General features: G+C 45.0%; 1 protein-coding gene across 4 annotated transcripts in view; it reads right to left on the reverse strand.

Annotated features, from left to right (window-relative positions):
* Positions 1-13626: 13626 nt before the first annotated feature.
* The window catches only part of RBBP6 (RB binding protein 6, ubiquitin ligase), a 33207-nt gene continuing 30856 nt past the window's right edge, over positions 13627-15977 (reverse strand). For all 4 annotated transcript variants that reach the window (XM_030799612.1, XM_030799607.1, XM_030799597.1 and 1 more), the window contains one exon: positions 13627-15615. In XM_030799612.1, coding sequence (XP_030655472.1) covers positions 14046-15615 — 1570 coding nt within the window. In that variant the 3' untranslated portion in view covers positions 13627-14045. The remainder of the gene's footprint in view (positions 15616-15977) is intronic.

Raw genomic sequence — 15977 nt, forward strand, 5'->3', positions numbered from 1 at the left:
GCACAATGGCCAAGCGGAATTTGCCCAGCAAATAGGGTTGGTTTAATGTTCAATTAATGTAATACACATAATAATAAACTAGTAAAGAAAAACCACATAAATATCTCAATAGATGCTGAAAAAATTGGCAAAATCAAACATTCATTTCTGATAATAACTCTTAACAAACTGGGAATAGAAGGGAACTTCCTCAACCTGATAAAGGGCATTTATAAAAATTATATACAGCTAACATCATATTTAATGGTAAAAGACTGAAAGCTCTCCCCCTAAGATCAGGAACAAGACAAGGAACAATGTCTGCTCTCACCAATGCTATTCAACATTGTACTGTAGGTTCTAGCTAGGGCCATTAGGTAAGGGAAAACAGCAAATAAAAGGCATTCAGTTTAGAAAGAAAGAAGCAAGATTGTATTTGCAGGTGATATGATCATTTATGTAGAAAATCCTATGAAAGAGTTAATATGTGAGTTTAGTGAGGTTTCAGGATATAACCCAGTTTCCAAATTCTACTGTATTTCTCTATGCTAGCAACAGTCAGAAATAAAAATCTTAAGAAATACCCTTTACAATAGCATGAAAAACTTGAGGATAAATCTGACAAAAAAATGTGTCAGACATGTACACTGAAAACTACAAAACATCATTGAGAGAAATGAAAGAATATCTAAGTAAATGGAAAGAGACATGGGTTTACGTGTTGGAAGGCTCAGGATTAAGATGTCAATTCTCTACCAAATTGATCTACCGACTCAATACAATCCCAGTCAAAATCCCAGCTGGCATTTTTTTCTGTAAAAATGGAGAAATTGGGCCAGGCGCGGTGGCTCACGCTTGTAATCCCAGCACTTTGGGAGGCCGAGGCGGGTGGATCACGAGGTCAGGAGATCGAGACCACGGTGAAACTCCGTCTCTACTAAAAATACAAAAAAAAAAATTAGCCAGGTGTGGTGGCGGGCGCCTGTAGTCCCAGCTACTCGGAGAGGCTGAGGCAGGAGAATGGCGTGAACCCGGGAAGCGGAGCTTGCAGTGAGCCGAGATTGCGCCACTGCACTCCAGCCTGGGCGACAGAGCGAGACTCTGTCTCAAAAAAAAAAAAAAAAAAAAAAAAAACATAGAATTTGAGAAGTTGATTCTAAAATTCATGAAAATGTAGAGGATGTAGAATAGTGGGAGGAAAAACCTTTTTTTTTTTTTAGGCCGGGTCTTGCTCTGTCACCCAGGCTGGAGTGCAGTGGCGTGATTACAGGTCACTGCAGGCTTGACCTCTTGGGTTCAATCAATCCTCCCACCTCAGCCTCCCAAGTAGCTGGGAGTACAGGCATGTGCACCACACTTGGCTAATTTTTGTGTTCAAAACTTTGAATAAGACTGACATTGAAGGAAAAAGCTACAGTAATCAAGGTAGTGTGGTATTGGTGGACAGATAGATACAAAAATAAAGGAACAGAATAGAAAGTACAGAAATAGACCCACACAAATATCATCAATTGATTCCTAACACAATTGTGAAGGAAATCAGTGGAGAAAGTATAGTCTTTTTCAAGAAATGGTACTAAACAATTCATATACATATGCCAAAAAACCCCAAAACTTAAATCCATTATGCAAAAATTAACTCAAAATTGATTATAGGAACACTTCCAAACTCATGTTATGAGACCAATATTACTCTGATACTAAAACCAGGCAAAGACCTTATTAGAGGCCAGGCACAGTGGCTCATGCCTGCAATCCCGGTATTTTGGGAGACCAAAGCGGGAGGATCATTTGAGGCCAGGAGTTTGAGACCAGCCCGGGCAACATGGCAAGACTCCATCTGTACAAAAAAAAAAAATTTTTTTTTCTTATTAGCTGGGTGTGGTGGTGCACCCCTGCAGCCCCAGCTACTCAAGAGGCTGAGACAGGAGGATCACTTGAGCCTAGGAGATTGAGTCTGCAGTGAGCTGTTTTCATACCACTGTACTCCAGCCTGGGCAACAGACTGAGTCCCTATCTCAAAAAAAAAAAAAAAAAAAGACATTATAATAAAAGAAACCCAATAGATCAGTATCTCGTATACATGAAGAAAATCCTAAATAAAATACTAGCAAACTGAATTCAGTAACATATAAAAAGAATTATACACCATGACCAAGTGAAATTTATTCCGGGAATGTGAAGTTGGCTTAACATAGAAAAGAAACCAATGTAATATGTCATATTAATAAAATGAGTAAAACCCACATGATAATATCAATAGATGCGGAAAAAGCATTTCACCAATTTCAACACCCTTTCCTGATAAAACCACTCAACACACTAGGAACAGAAAGAAACTTCCTCAGCCTGAGAAAAGTCATTTGTGGAAAAAGTGCTACTTAATCATGAAAGACTAAATGCTTTTCCTCTAAAATCAGGAATAAGACAAGAACTTCTTCCCCTGCTACTTCTATTGAATATTGTATTTAGGGTTCTAGCCAGAAAAATTAGGCAAGAAAAAAAAAAAGGTATCTAGACTGGAAAGGAGGAAATACACTATTTCTAGATGACATGAACTTATCTACAGAAATCCCAAGGAATCCACAAAAAAAAACTACCAGACAAAATAAGCAAGTTTAGCGAAGTTGCAGAATACGAGATCAATATGCAAACATCCACTGTATTTCCATCCCTTAGTAATGAACAACCAAAAATAAAATTAAGAAAGCCATTCAATTTATAATAGCATCAAAAAGAATAAAATATGTAAGAATAAATTTAACCAGGAATGTATAAAACTTGTACACTGAAAACACAGAAAACAAAGTACTGCTGAAAGAAGTTAAAGAAGATCTGAATAAATTCTTCTAAATAATTAAAGATTTATTATTATTAAAAGGACAATACTACCTAAAGCAATCTACAGATTCAATGCTATTCTTATCAAAATCACAGTTGCAGCCGGGTACAGTGGCTCATGCCTGTAATCCCAGCACTTTGGGAGGCCGAGGCAGGTGGATCACTTGAGGTCAGGAGTTTGAGACCAGCCTGGCCAACGTGGCAAAACCCTGTCTCTTCAAAAAATCCAAAAATATTATCCAGGCCTGGTGGCGGGTGCCTGAAATCCCAGCTACTTGGGAGGCTGAGGCAAGAGAATCGCTTGAATCTTGGAGGCGGAAGTTGCAGTGAGTTGAGATCAGGACACCGCACTCCAACCTGGGGGACAGAGCAGGACTCTGTCTCTAAAAATATAATAATAATTACAGTTGCTTTTTTTTTTTTAGAATTTGAGAAACGGACAAGCTGATCTGAAAATTCATATGGATATGCAAGGAACCTAGAATAGCCAAAACAATCTTTAAAAAGAACAACGTTGGAGGACTCACATTCCTGATTTCAAAACTTACTATAAAAATACAGTGTGGTACTAGTGTAAGGATAAAGATATATATATACACACACATATATATACACATGCACACGCATGCACACACACACACACATCCTCAGGATATAAGAGTAAAAATATATAAGGATATATTTCTTTTTTAAAGAAAGAACTAGCAGAGTTGAAATGGCCTCTAAAGAATTAGTCAGAGTATAATTAATTAGAGCAGGAGAATGAAGTTTTTGTTGTAAGTTGTTTTTTTTTTTTTTTTTTTTTGAGACGGAGTTTCGCTCTTGTTGCTCAGGCTGGAGTGCAATGGCATGAACTTGGCTCACTGCAACCTCTGCCTCCTGGGTTCAAGTGATTCTCCTCCCTCAGCCTCCTGAGTAGCTGGGATTACACGCGTGCACCACCATGCCCAGCTAATTTTTTGTATTTTTAGTAGAGACGGGGTTTCACCATGGCCAGGCTGGTCTTGAACTTCTGACCTCAGATGATCTGCCCACCTCGGCCTTCCAGAGTGCTGGGATTACAGGCGTGAGCCATCACGCCCAGCCTGTTGTGAGTCTTGAAGAACTTTATGACTTTTTAAACAATGTACAACTTTGATAGAAAAATTAAAAAATTCTTAAAGCCTGCAAAATTGAGAATGTATTATGATCTGGGCAAATTTAATGAAAATGCTAACTACCACAGACATATCCTAGTAGAAACGTCAATATCGGTGCGGGGAGGGGGAAGATGGAGAATCACACTGGTTTTGGTCTTAAAGGTAACTCTAAATGCCTGAAGGCACCAGAATTTTGTTTTGTTGGCATTTCTGTTTTATTGCTAGTGGCTTTTTTTTTTTTTTTGACAGGGTCTCACTGTGTCACCCAAGCTGGAGTGCAGTGGCTCACCACAATCTCCACCTCTGGGGTTGGAGCGATTCTCAGCCTCCCTAGTAGCTGAGATTACAGGTGTGCACCACCATGCCCAGCTAATTTTTTTTTTTTTTTATTTTTTTATTTTTAGTAGAGATGGGGTTTCACCATGTTGGCCAGGCTGGTCTTGAACTCCTGGCCTCAAGTGATCCGCCCACCGCAGCCTCCCAAAGTGCTGGGATTACAGGCATGAGCCACCGCACCCGGCTGCTAGTGGCATTTAAATTTTTCAGCTGTTTATTTGGTAATAGTTGAGATTGTTAATTTTAAAAAATTGCAGAGGGGGAAAGAGTTGCTAGTTTAAAGAACAAGCAGCTTCTTCTGCCCTCTAATGGCATAATTCATCCTTGGTTCAGAAAAATAATGGCTAATTTCAGTTTCAGAGATGAAGAAACTATGATGTAGAACAGAAAAGAAGGGACGATGGTGTGCACAGGAAGATGAGAGGATGTGATGTGTTCTCAGAAAATAGGCAGAAATGTCACAAAATGTATAAAGATTGAGACTCTACCATAATGAGAAGCTCCGAAGAGAAAAATCAGCACGAGGAAGAGACATCAGAAAATTAAAAAGGAGCAAACCAGGATAAACCAGATCTCATATAACCATCATCAAAAATATCGGGGAAGCTCCTGGGCTTCCAGTTGACTGGCCAGTTGAAATAATAAATTCCTAGCCTATTAAAAAATGGTCATCCTAGAAGATGGGAAGAATATAATCCAGGAATTTGATAGGTCAAAACACACAATTATCGACATTTTATTTTGGTACCAAAATTTGTACAAAAGAATATTTTGAATCCTAAATATATAAAATTTTGGATAAACAATAGTCTAGAATTTTAAGATGTGATTTTTTTTTTCTCCAAGTGGTTAACCAGTTCACTCAAAACTTATTGAAAAATTCCTCCTTCCTTCCTTCCTCCCCTCCCCTCCCCCTCCCCTCCCCTCCCCTCTTCTTTTTCTTTTCTCCCCTCTGTGGCCCAGGCTGGAATCTAGTCGGCTCGCTGCAGACTCCCTGCCTCCGGCTCCCGTGATTCTCCTGCCCCGGCCTGCGGGCTGCCTGGGATTGCCGGCGCGCGCCACCACCGCTGCCTGCTTTTTCTCATTTGGCTGGAGGCGCGGTTTCGCCAAGTTGGCCAGGCTGGTCTCCAGCTCCTGACCCCGACTGCTCTGCCCGCCTCAGCCTCCCGAGGTGCTGGGACTGAAGACGGAGTCTCGCTCACTCGGTGCTCGGTGTTGCCCGGGCTGGAGTGCCGTGGCGTGGTCTTGGCTCGCTGCAGCCTCCGCCTCCCAGCCGCCTGCCGTGGCCTCCCAGGCTGCTGGGATTGCAGCCCCTGCCCGGCCGCCGCCCCGTCTGGGAAGTGAGGAGCGCCTCTGCCCGGCCACCCATCATCTGGGAAGTGAGGAGAGCCTCTGCCCTGCCACCCATCGTCTGGGAAGTGAGGAGCGCCTCTGCCCGGCCGCCCCGTCTGGGAAGTGAGGAGCGCCTCTGCCCGGCCGCCCCTTCTGGGAAGTGAGGAGCGCCTCTGCCCGGCCGCCCCTTCTGGGAAGTGAGGAGCGCCTCTGCCCGGCCGCCCCGTCTGGGAAGAAGTGAGGAGCGCCTCTGCGGACTGCCCCGTCTGGGAAGTGAGGAGCGCCTCTGCCCGGCCGCCCCGTCTGGGAAGTGAGGAGCGCCTCTGCCCGGCCGCCCATCGTCTGCGAAGTGAGGAGCGCCTCTGCCCGACCACCCATCGTCTGGGACGTGACGAGCGCCTCTGCCCGACCACCCATCGTCTGGGACGTGACGAGCGCCTCTGCCCGGCCACCCATCGTCTGGGACGTGACGAGAGCCTCTGCCCGGCCACCCATCGTCTGGGAAGTGAGGAGCGCCTCTGCCCGGCCGCCCATCATCTGGGAAGTGAGGAGCACCTCTGCCCGGCCGCCCCGTCTGGGAAGTGAGGAGCGCCTCTGCCCGGCCGCCCATCGTCTGGGAAGTGACGAGCGCCTCTGCCCGGCCGCCCCGTCTGGGAAGAAGTGAGGAGCGCCTCTGCCCGGCAGCCCATCGTCTGGGAAGTGAGGAGCGCCTCTGCCCGGCCACCCATCGTCTGGGAAGTGACGAGCGCCTCTGCCCGGCCACCCATCGTCTGGGAAGTGACGAGTGCCTCTGCCCGGCTGCCCATCGTCTGGGAAGTGAGGAGCGCCTCTGCCCGGCCGCCCATCGTCTGGGAAGTGAGGAGCGCCTCTGCCCGCCGCCCCGTCTGGGAAGTGAGCGCCTCTGCCCGCCGCCCCTTCTGGAAGTGAGGAGCGCCTCTGCCCGGCCGCCCCGTCTGGGAAGTGAGGAGCGCCTCTGCCCGGCCGCCCCTTCTGGGAAGTGAGGAGCGCCTCTGCCCGGCCGCCCGTCTGGGAAGAAGTGAGGAGCGCCTCTGCGGACTGCCCCGTCTGGGAAGTGAGGAGCGCCTCTGCCCGGCCGCCCCGTCTGGGAAGTGAGGAGTGCCTCTGCCCGGCCGCCCATCGTCTGCGAAGTGAGGAGCGCCTCTGCCCGACCACCCATCGTCTGGGACGTGACGAGCGCCTCTGCCCGGCCACCCATCGTCTGGGAAGTGAGGAGCGCCTCTGCCCGGCCGCCCATCGTCTGGGAAGTGACGAGCGCCTCTGCCGGCCGCCCATCATCTGGGAAGTGAGGAGCGCCTCTGCCGGCCACCCCGTCTGGGAAGTGAGGAGCGCCTCTGCCCGGCCGCCCATCGTCTGGGAAGTGAGGAGCGCCTCTGCCGGCCGCCCGTCTGGGAAGTGAGGAGCGCCTCTGCCCAGCGCCCATCGTCTGGGAAGTGACGAGCGCCTCTGCCCGGCCGCCCCGTCTGGGAAGAAGTGAGGAGCGCCTCTGCCCGGCAGCCCATCGTCTGGGAAGTGAGGAGCGCCTCTGCCCGGCCACCCATCGTCTGGGAAGTGACGAGCGCCTCTGCCCGGCCACCCATCGTCTGGGAAGTGACGAGTGCCTCTGCCCGGCCGCCCATCGTCTGGGAAGTGAGGAGCGCCTCTGCCCGGCCGCCCATCGTCTGGGAAGTGAGGAGCGCCTCTGCCCGGCCGCCCCGTCTGGGAAGAAGTGAGGAGCGCCTCTGCCCGGCCGCCCATCGTCTGGGAAGAGAGGAGCACCTCTGCCCGGCCGCCCCGTCTGGGAAGAAATGAGGATCGACTCTGCCCGGCCACCCACCGTCTGGGAAGTGAGGAGCGTCTCTGCCCGGCCACCCATCGTCTGGGAAGTGACGAGCGCTTCTGCCCGGCCGCCCCGTCTGGGAAGAAGTGAGGAGCGCCTCTGCCCGGCCGCCCCGTCTGGGAAGAAGTGAGGAGCACCTCTGCCCGGCTGCCCATCGTCTGGGAAGTGAGTAGCGCCTCTGCCCGGCCGCCCATCGTCTGGGAAGTGAGGAGTGCCTCTGCCCGGCCGCCCTGTCTGGGAAGTGAGGAATGCCTCTGCCCGGCCACCCCGTCTGGGAAGTGAGGAGCGCCTTTGCCCAGCCGCCCCGTCTGGGAAGTGAGGAGCACCTCTGCCTGGCCGCCCATCGTCTGGGAAGCGAGGAGCGCCTCTGCCCGGCCGCCCCGTCTGGGAAGTGAGGAATGCCTCTGCCGGCCGCCCATCGTCTGGGAAGTGAGGAGCGCCTTGCCGGCCGCCCCGTCTGGGAAGTGAGGAGCACCTCTGCCTGGCCACCCATCGTCTGGGAAGCGAGGCGCCTCTGCCCGGCCGCCCTTCTGGGAAGCGAGGAGCGCCTCTGCCTGGCCGCCCATCGTCTGGGAAGTGAGGAGCGCCTCTGCCCGGCCACCCATCGTCTGGGAAGTGAGAAGCGCCTCTGCCCGGCCGCCCATCCATCTGGGAAGTGAGGAGCGCCTCTGCCCGGCCACCCATCATCTGGGAAGTGAGGAGCGCCTCTGCCTGGCCACCCCGTCTGGGAAGTGAGGAGGGTGTCTGCCCGACCGCCCCGTCTGGGAGGTCTACCACGGAGGCCAGAAGCAATGTGGGGGCTGGACGTGGTGGCTCACGCCTGTAGTCCCAGCAATCTGGGAGGCCGAGGTGGGTTGATCACTTCAGGCTAGGAGTTCGAGACCAGTCTGGCCAACATGGCGAAACATATGGAAAATACAACAGACAAACCAACCAACCAACCCAGCGACAACAAAACAGGTCTACCCTGGAGTCATACTCTAATTTTTCTATTTTCCTCCCTTTCTGATCCTTTATCCCACTTTCTTTTTCTTCCTCTTCCTTCTCCTTCTTCTTTGTCAAATAGAGGATTGAGTTATTATCATTGATCCATACAAAGTCCCTCTCTCATTTATTTTCTTTAATTCCCACTCCCCATTTCTATTCCCCATCTTCCCATATGCAACCTTCCTAATATGTTTGATATGCATCTTTTTGTTTTTATGTATTTTTAGAAAATGTTTGTTTTGTGTGCAAAAAAATTAATAAAAAAAATCCATCCTTTTTCACATTTACTTATGCTGAAACTGTTGTGTATTATATTTAGGCCAATTTATCATGTTGTATTAAATTCCACTGACTTGTCTGCCTCTTCTGGCACCAGTGCCATAATGCTTTGAAAATTGCATATTTTCCCCCGTCAGCCCCCATAATAGCCAGGGGAATGAGGGCTGCGTGGTCCGGCCTCCTTCCTGGCAACAAGACCGGCTATAACAAATCTGTCTCTGGACAGAATCTTCTTCCATCCCCATCAACATGGTAGCCTACGCTTAGGTTTCCTTTGTGCAATTTTCATCATATTCAAAGTGACTTCAAAGGAAATTATCTTCATTTGCTCCATGGCCCATTCCTGTTTCTGCAGATGATGGTGTGTTCCTAATACCCAAGATCTTATATTCAAGCTTCCCAAGAGGCCATCTGCCTTCTCAAGGAGAGAACTGTCAGTTGTCTTTATTTCACCTTCTCTCCATTAACAACAAAAAACTTTTAAGATGTGGTGCTATGGCAGAAATGCCATATTTTTAGCTATGTCTGCCCCTTCTGTCTTTTCCTGAGTTTCTAGCACTAATACAGTTTTCCCTGGCTTCATTTTTCATATTTGTTTTTATTGGTTTTAGTTTTTAGGATACAAAAAGAATCAGTCTACCAGCTTTATATATCATTAAGCTAGGTAAAAACATATTTTAACAATTATCAAAATTTTGTTAATGGGTCAGGTGCGGTGGCTTATCCCTGTAACCCCAGCACTTTGGGAGGCCCAGGCAGGAGGATTTCTTGAGGCCAAGAGTTTGAGACCAGTCTGGGCAACACAGCAAGACCTATCTCTACAAAAAAAAAAAACTTTTTTTTTCCTTTTTTTAAAAATTAGCCAGGTGTGGTGGCACACACCTGTAGTTCCAGCTACTCATAATGCTGAGGCGGGAAGATTGCTTGAGTCCAGGAGGCTGGGGAAGCAGTGAGCTATGATTGTGCCACTGCACTCCAGCCTGGGCAACAGAGAGAGAGAGACTCTGTTTCTAAACAAAAACAAAAACAAACCCCCCAAACCCCCCAAAAAATTAAGGTTCCAGTTATTTCTACCAAAGAAGATTTTAAATTCTAAATGTTTGTCCATTCTCATATGAAAATCTTACCAAAAAAGACTTTAAAATAGAAACCTAAATTGAAAACATTCACACTGGCCAAACCAACTTCATAGTAAATTACAAAAGAGCCACATTTCAAGCAAAGTGGAAAAGCAAGATTCATGCTAGTGTTGGCTTTAATATGAGATCACTGTTCACCCTTCATTAAGTTTAATAAAAGGTAAAGTGCATAAAGGAATTAGCAATAGTTATTTTTAAAAAGTCCTTTTAACATGATCCCAAAAATAATCTCAAAGGCTTTTATCAAAGAGGAGCCTTGATAAGCTGTTTATACTTTAGATCCAAACTGAAAGAATTTGCCTGAAGTCTTTGAATATTCCTATTAACCCTATTTCTTTCAGATCTGTATGCTGAAGTTATTCACATACAGCAGCTCCATGGTACACTTTCTCAAGGATTTAAGTAGGTGACCTTAAGTCTATTCTTTCCTGGCCATTCCAATTCTCAAAATTAAAAATGTTTGTGGAAAAATTTAATGTCAAAGGATGTGTTTATGATATAAAGAAAATGCAGGGTACACACTCGCTCTCTATATTTTATATATACACGCATATCTATACGTATATATATACATACTCTATATAGGAGGCTTTTTTCTAGTTAAAAACAAGACAACTGCTGAAGCTAAAGTAAATGAGCAGTGGTATACAAACTCTCAGAAAGGACATGTTTCAAATCAGAGGTTTTGTTCTGTCTAGCTTTATACAGTAAGAACAGCATTCATTAAAGGCGCTGAAAGGCAGGCAGGTGGACAAGTACACGGAGACACTTGCATAGACTGGGATGAATAAACTATTAAGTTTATTAAGTAGCTTTTTGCCCCTTTGAAATCCTGGCTTAAATATTTTAGAGTGGGTTTTGCTCTCTTCATTTGCCATGCTGACACTAGCAAAGGAGTGATTTTTAAGCTCCTGATTTTAATACTCTGGAGTATTCTTGCCACACAGAAACACCTAGGTCCTTGAAGGATACTACTTTTCAAACCTGCAGTAGGCCAAAAATTAATCCCTCGAGAAACGGACACGTCACCGGTTGTCTGTGAAGTCTGCTCTTATTACTAGCTTCTACACATATTTCTTTAGGCCAGTGTGTGGGTAAGAATTAACTCGCTTGGCAAAACATAATCTCAAAGTTTAAAACAAGGTAATTTCATTATTTTGAACATTTATTACTATGTGCAAGGCATGGTTTCACTTCCGGAATATAAACTAGACTTTTTGTGGAAGTCATGCTCAGTCCAGTGAGTGAGATAACCAAACACAGCCCACAGAAAACAATTTGGAAGGTGTTACTACAGCATATCCAGGGATGCTACCGCACCTCAGGCGTGTATGGGGGCGGGCGGGCAGTGTGAGGGAATAATTCCGAAACAGCAACTTTTTTTTTTTTTTGAGACAGTTTCGCTCTGTCACCCAGGCTGGAGTGCAGTGGCGCGATCTCGGCTCACTGCAAGCTCCGCCTCCCGGGTTCACGCCATTCTCCTGCCTCAGCCTCCCGAGTGGCTGGGACTACAGGCGCCCACCACCACGCCCGGCTAATTTTTGTATTTTTAGTAGAGACGGGGTTTCTTCGTGTTAGCCAGGATGGTCTCGATCTCCTGACTTCATCTGCCCGCCTCGGCCTCCCAAAGTGCTGGCGTGAGCCACCGCGCCTGGCAAGAGCAACCTAACTCTTCAACAATGAGTAGGAAATTATGAAGCAGGCAAAGGAGGAAGGAAATTCCAGCCAGATGAAACAGCTGAGTGCAAAAGATAGGGAGACATGACATGGTTTTTTGGGGATCCGCAAGAGGTGGAGTCTTACTTGCTGGCTTACTCTTCCACATGGTAGGGGCGAGTTGGATTAGTTAGGAGCTAGCTTGAATATCCAAGGCTGGACTGAGCCTTCACTGGCAGTGGACTTTCCTGCTTAACAAGACATCAAGCGCCACTGGAATTTTTAAGGATTAAATGAAGTCCAAGCACCTGGCACAGTGCCTTGCAAATAAGTTACTTCTTAAATTGTCTTCAAAGACTAGTTTTGTTAAGCAGTGTTTAGCATCTTAATCCAGGTTTGAAGGTTAGCTGTTTGGGTGCAGCAAGATGGGTAAGGAGTAGCAGGTTATGGGGATGTTAGCATGTGGCTGAAACAACAGGGCATAGGATACTAGGGAAGGTAAAGAGTAGAAAGAGAGACTGGGGAATGAGTTGAAACTTCAGCCCCAAATAAGACCAACAAAGGATGGAGCTGGAAGACCAAGTCGTGGATGAAACATTAGAGCTTAACTCCAGTGTTCCTCCAAGAGTGGAAATGCCACAGGTGCTGAGTAACTAGAAAATTGTCATAGGAGTGGACTGCAGTTAAAGAAAAGGTCAGTTTAATGTAAGGAACAATGAGCTTAGGTAACAAAACCGACCTCAGATGATGGAATGTATGATAAAAAAAAGTCAGTTCTGGGTGCCAGATCCTATGAACGTGAGAGATCTCATCCACATTTTTGGTCCAGATTAGCAAGAATTAACAGTAAATCTAGCTGGATTATTTTAAAGTCGAAATAGCAGTGTGTGTTGTGTGTGGGATGGGGTAGAGTTGGAATGGTTAGGCCAAACATCCCATCCCGGGCAACAGGGGTGTCTGGGAATAAACAAATGTAATCTAAGCATCACAACAAAAGGAGGGTCCTTTAGAAGAAAGTTAATTTGATTCAGAGGCAGCATTTCCCTAATTCAGTTCTGAACAGCTTTCATGATCTTTACAGTACTTGCCTGTCACCTATAGAAATACAACATTCTAAAATTTTAAAATCACTTAATATTTTTAAGTATTGCACTTAAAAAACACATTTAAAAAAGGTTATGTCTGTATACCACTTAAAATCGATGACTGGCCGGTGCAGTGACTCACGCCTGTAATGCCAGCACTTTGGGAGGCTGAGGCAGGCGGATCACCTGAGGTCAGGAGTTCAAGACGAGCCTGGCCAACATGGTGAAACCCTGTCTCTGAAAATACAAAAACTAGCTGGGCGTGGTGGCCGGCGCCTGTAACCCCAGCTATTCGGGAGGCTGAGGCAGGAGAATCCACTTGAACCCAGGAGGCAGAGGTTGCAGTGAGCCGAGATCGTGCCACTGCACTCCTGCCTGGTTAAGAGTGAGACTCTGTCTCAAATAAGAAAAAAAAAAAAAGATTATCTCAATCCCTACTTATACCACTATGTTTCTAAAGTGCCATTCCTACTCTCCCTCATTCCCCACATCCTTTCAGTATCTTTTCACTGTCCCCAGGTACACTTCCTGAACCACAACAATAAAGGAAACTCATCATAAGTAATTACCACTTGCTTGTCAACTGGGCATATTGGGTAGGCCACAAGCACTCACTGGTTTAGCTGCATTCTGCTTTATCAAGGAATTTAATACTTATTTATCAGGGTTTCCAGAAAAATACGTGGCCATAAACGAGTCACAATTCTGCATCTCTAATATTCAAATCCAAACCATTTTGAAAGTTCAAACTTCGAATTTCTATGTAATTCAAGACTCTCCTAGATTTATTTAACCACATCTCCAGTTAATCCTGATTCATTTCTGGCCTCTACCACCCGCCCACCTATGAAATGTATCTTCAGTGTTTAATTTAGAATTCTGTATATTCAGTTCAGCTTGTATTAAAAACTAAGAATTTTAAAATAGGGAAATGGAGACACACATACAACCTGCGTCTGGTGGGTTAAGTATACAGATATGGCACTACTTTCTGTAAATAATGCAAATACTCAACATTTGAAAAGTTTACTGAAAACTTTTATTGTAATCAAAAAGTGACATAACGGGGTTGTAATGAATTCAGCAAATCATTCTGCTGATATTTTAGAACTTATATCAGCTTTTGCCAGGCAATTAAAAAAATTCAAATGTGAAAATTTCACATTACAGTAAACTCCACCCCAACTAATTAATGGTGGTTAAAAATAATAGGCCCTAGCAAAACCTCTCATGTTACATGGTCACAACTCACAATTCTGTACAAAAGTTCGTGTTATAAAGCTCTGATGTAAAAATCAAATAATCAAGCAGCAATATTTTAAGTGCAGCACAGGGTCTTCCATGTCATTATTTACAACGCTTGAATCTCTTTACATTATAACAAAATTTAATACAGATGACTTAGTAATTAAGTCAATTTTAAAAATCTGTCTTTTTACACAGTGACAGATTTCACTTTTTGGTCATCTTTCTCCTTCTCCTTCTCTTTATCTTTGTTCTTCTTTGACTTCTTTTTCTTGTGTTTGTGTTTTTGGCTTTTTTCCAATTCCACTTCAGTGCCTGCATGTTTCTTATGCTTCTTATGCTTTTTATGTTTCTTGTGTTTTTTCTTTTCCTTCTTTTTCTTCTTCTTCTTGCTGTCCTGACTTTCTGCTGAGCTGGCACTGCTACTGTGGCTTCGGGTCTGGCTTCCAGAAGGACTGTGGCTTCTGCTGGGGCTGACGCTGGGGCTGCTGTGGCTCTGGTTCCTGCTTATGCCCACCTGGACGACTGCTGCTGTGTCCAGGCTCTCTTTCGCTTTCTCCACTATTTTATCTTTCAGGTCCTTAGAAATGTTTCCTGAAGTTTCCTCTTCTTTTACAGAAACATTACTTTCACTGTCACTTTCATTATAGTCTGGTTCAAAAGCAGCTTCATCAGTTTCTCTAGTTAAGTCAGAGGAAAGTCTAGAGGAATGACTTAACTGGGGTTTAGGCTTGACAGTATTCTTGTCAATTTGCCCAGTAATTTGCTCTTTTTCAACCTGTGTCTCTGGTGGGTTAAGTATATAAATTAGTTTATTGCCACTTGACTCTTTATTGTTCCTTGCTTCTAATACATGCTTCTCACGATCCTTACAAGGATTTTTATCTACAGATTTTGTCTCTTCATTTGGGCGTTTAGTATCGTAAGTGGCTTTGTGATCATGAGGTTTTCTGTCTCTTGAGGGACTAGAATTACTTTTTTTGGAATCTCCTGTTCCTTTTTTAGGCAAATCTCTCTCTTCCCTTGGCTTATTTTTCTGTCCAGATGCAGAATCTTTATTCCGAGAAGGAGAGTCTTTTCTTCTTGTTAATTCATTCTTTTCATCTCTACGTTTGGAACTTGAATACTCTCTGGTGTCATAGTCAGTTTTTTTGTCTCTATTGGGAGTGAAGTCTTTATTTGAGGAAGTACGAGTGGAATCATGTTTATCTGACGTTCTAGCCTCTTTGGAAGATTGAGACAGACTTTTAAAATTTCCTTGTTCATTCAGACGGTCCAAATTACTCTCTTTCTCTGGCTGAGTGCTGTTCTTCTTCTTTTCAGGGTTTTCCTTTTCCAACACTGAATAATCTCGATCTTTGGTTTTCCCTTTTTCACTAGATGCAGAGTTTTTTGAACTTTTAACCTCGTGTTGTATGATTTCATGGCTCACGTCCTTGGTGAATTTCTGAATTTTCTCTGATGGCTCACTTTCTTTCTCAGGATACTTGACTATATTTGATGGCTTTGTACTAACATTTTTTATAACACTAGCAGGTTTTCCTACACTTGATATAGGCTGTGTGGATTTAACATCTTCTTCTTCAGATTCAAAGTCATCTTTATCCCATTTGGATTGAGGAACCTGAATCATAATGATAACATCTTCAGCTGGCGCCGTATTGTCATTATTATATTCTTCCATCGTTTTAATCACAGTTCGCTTTGTATCTGTTTTTTCTTCAGATTTCCGCACAGGACTGCCTCCAGTTGAGCTCGTACTAAAAAGAATAACAAAATATTTTTAATTAATGAAGAATTTACTATTAATTGTAAAACACTGATAAACATAAAAATGCTAACTTAAACACAAATGTCCTTTTAACATTTAAAAAAAAAACAAAAAACAAAAAACTTATTCTGCCCTAAGGAAGACACACAATTTAAGATTATGATTGTATAAACACAAATGTGGCTCACCCCCAAAATCTACTTACAACCTTGTCTTTGGCAATTCCCTTCTTCAAAGACAACAAAAGACTACATAAAACCAGCCTACTTCCCTAGATCAGCATTCATAATTAATATAAAAAGCACAAGCATGGATAAAACTGAAGAAACTCCTTCTCCCAACAAACTTCCA

This window comes from Nomascus leucogenys, chromosome 2, assembly GCF_006542625.1.
Source record: "Nomascus leucogenys isolate Asia chromosome 2, Asia_NLE_v1, whole genome shotgun sequence".
NCBI lineage: Eukaryota > Metazoa > Chordata > Mammalia > Primates > Hylobatidae > Nomascus > Nomascus leucogenys.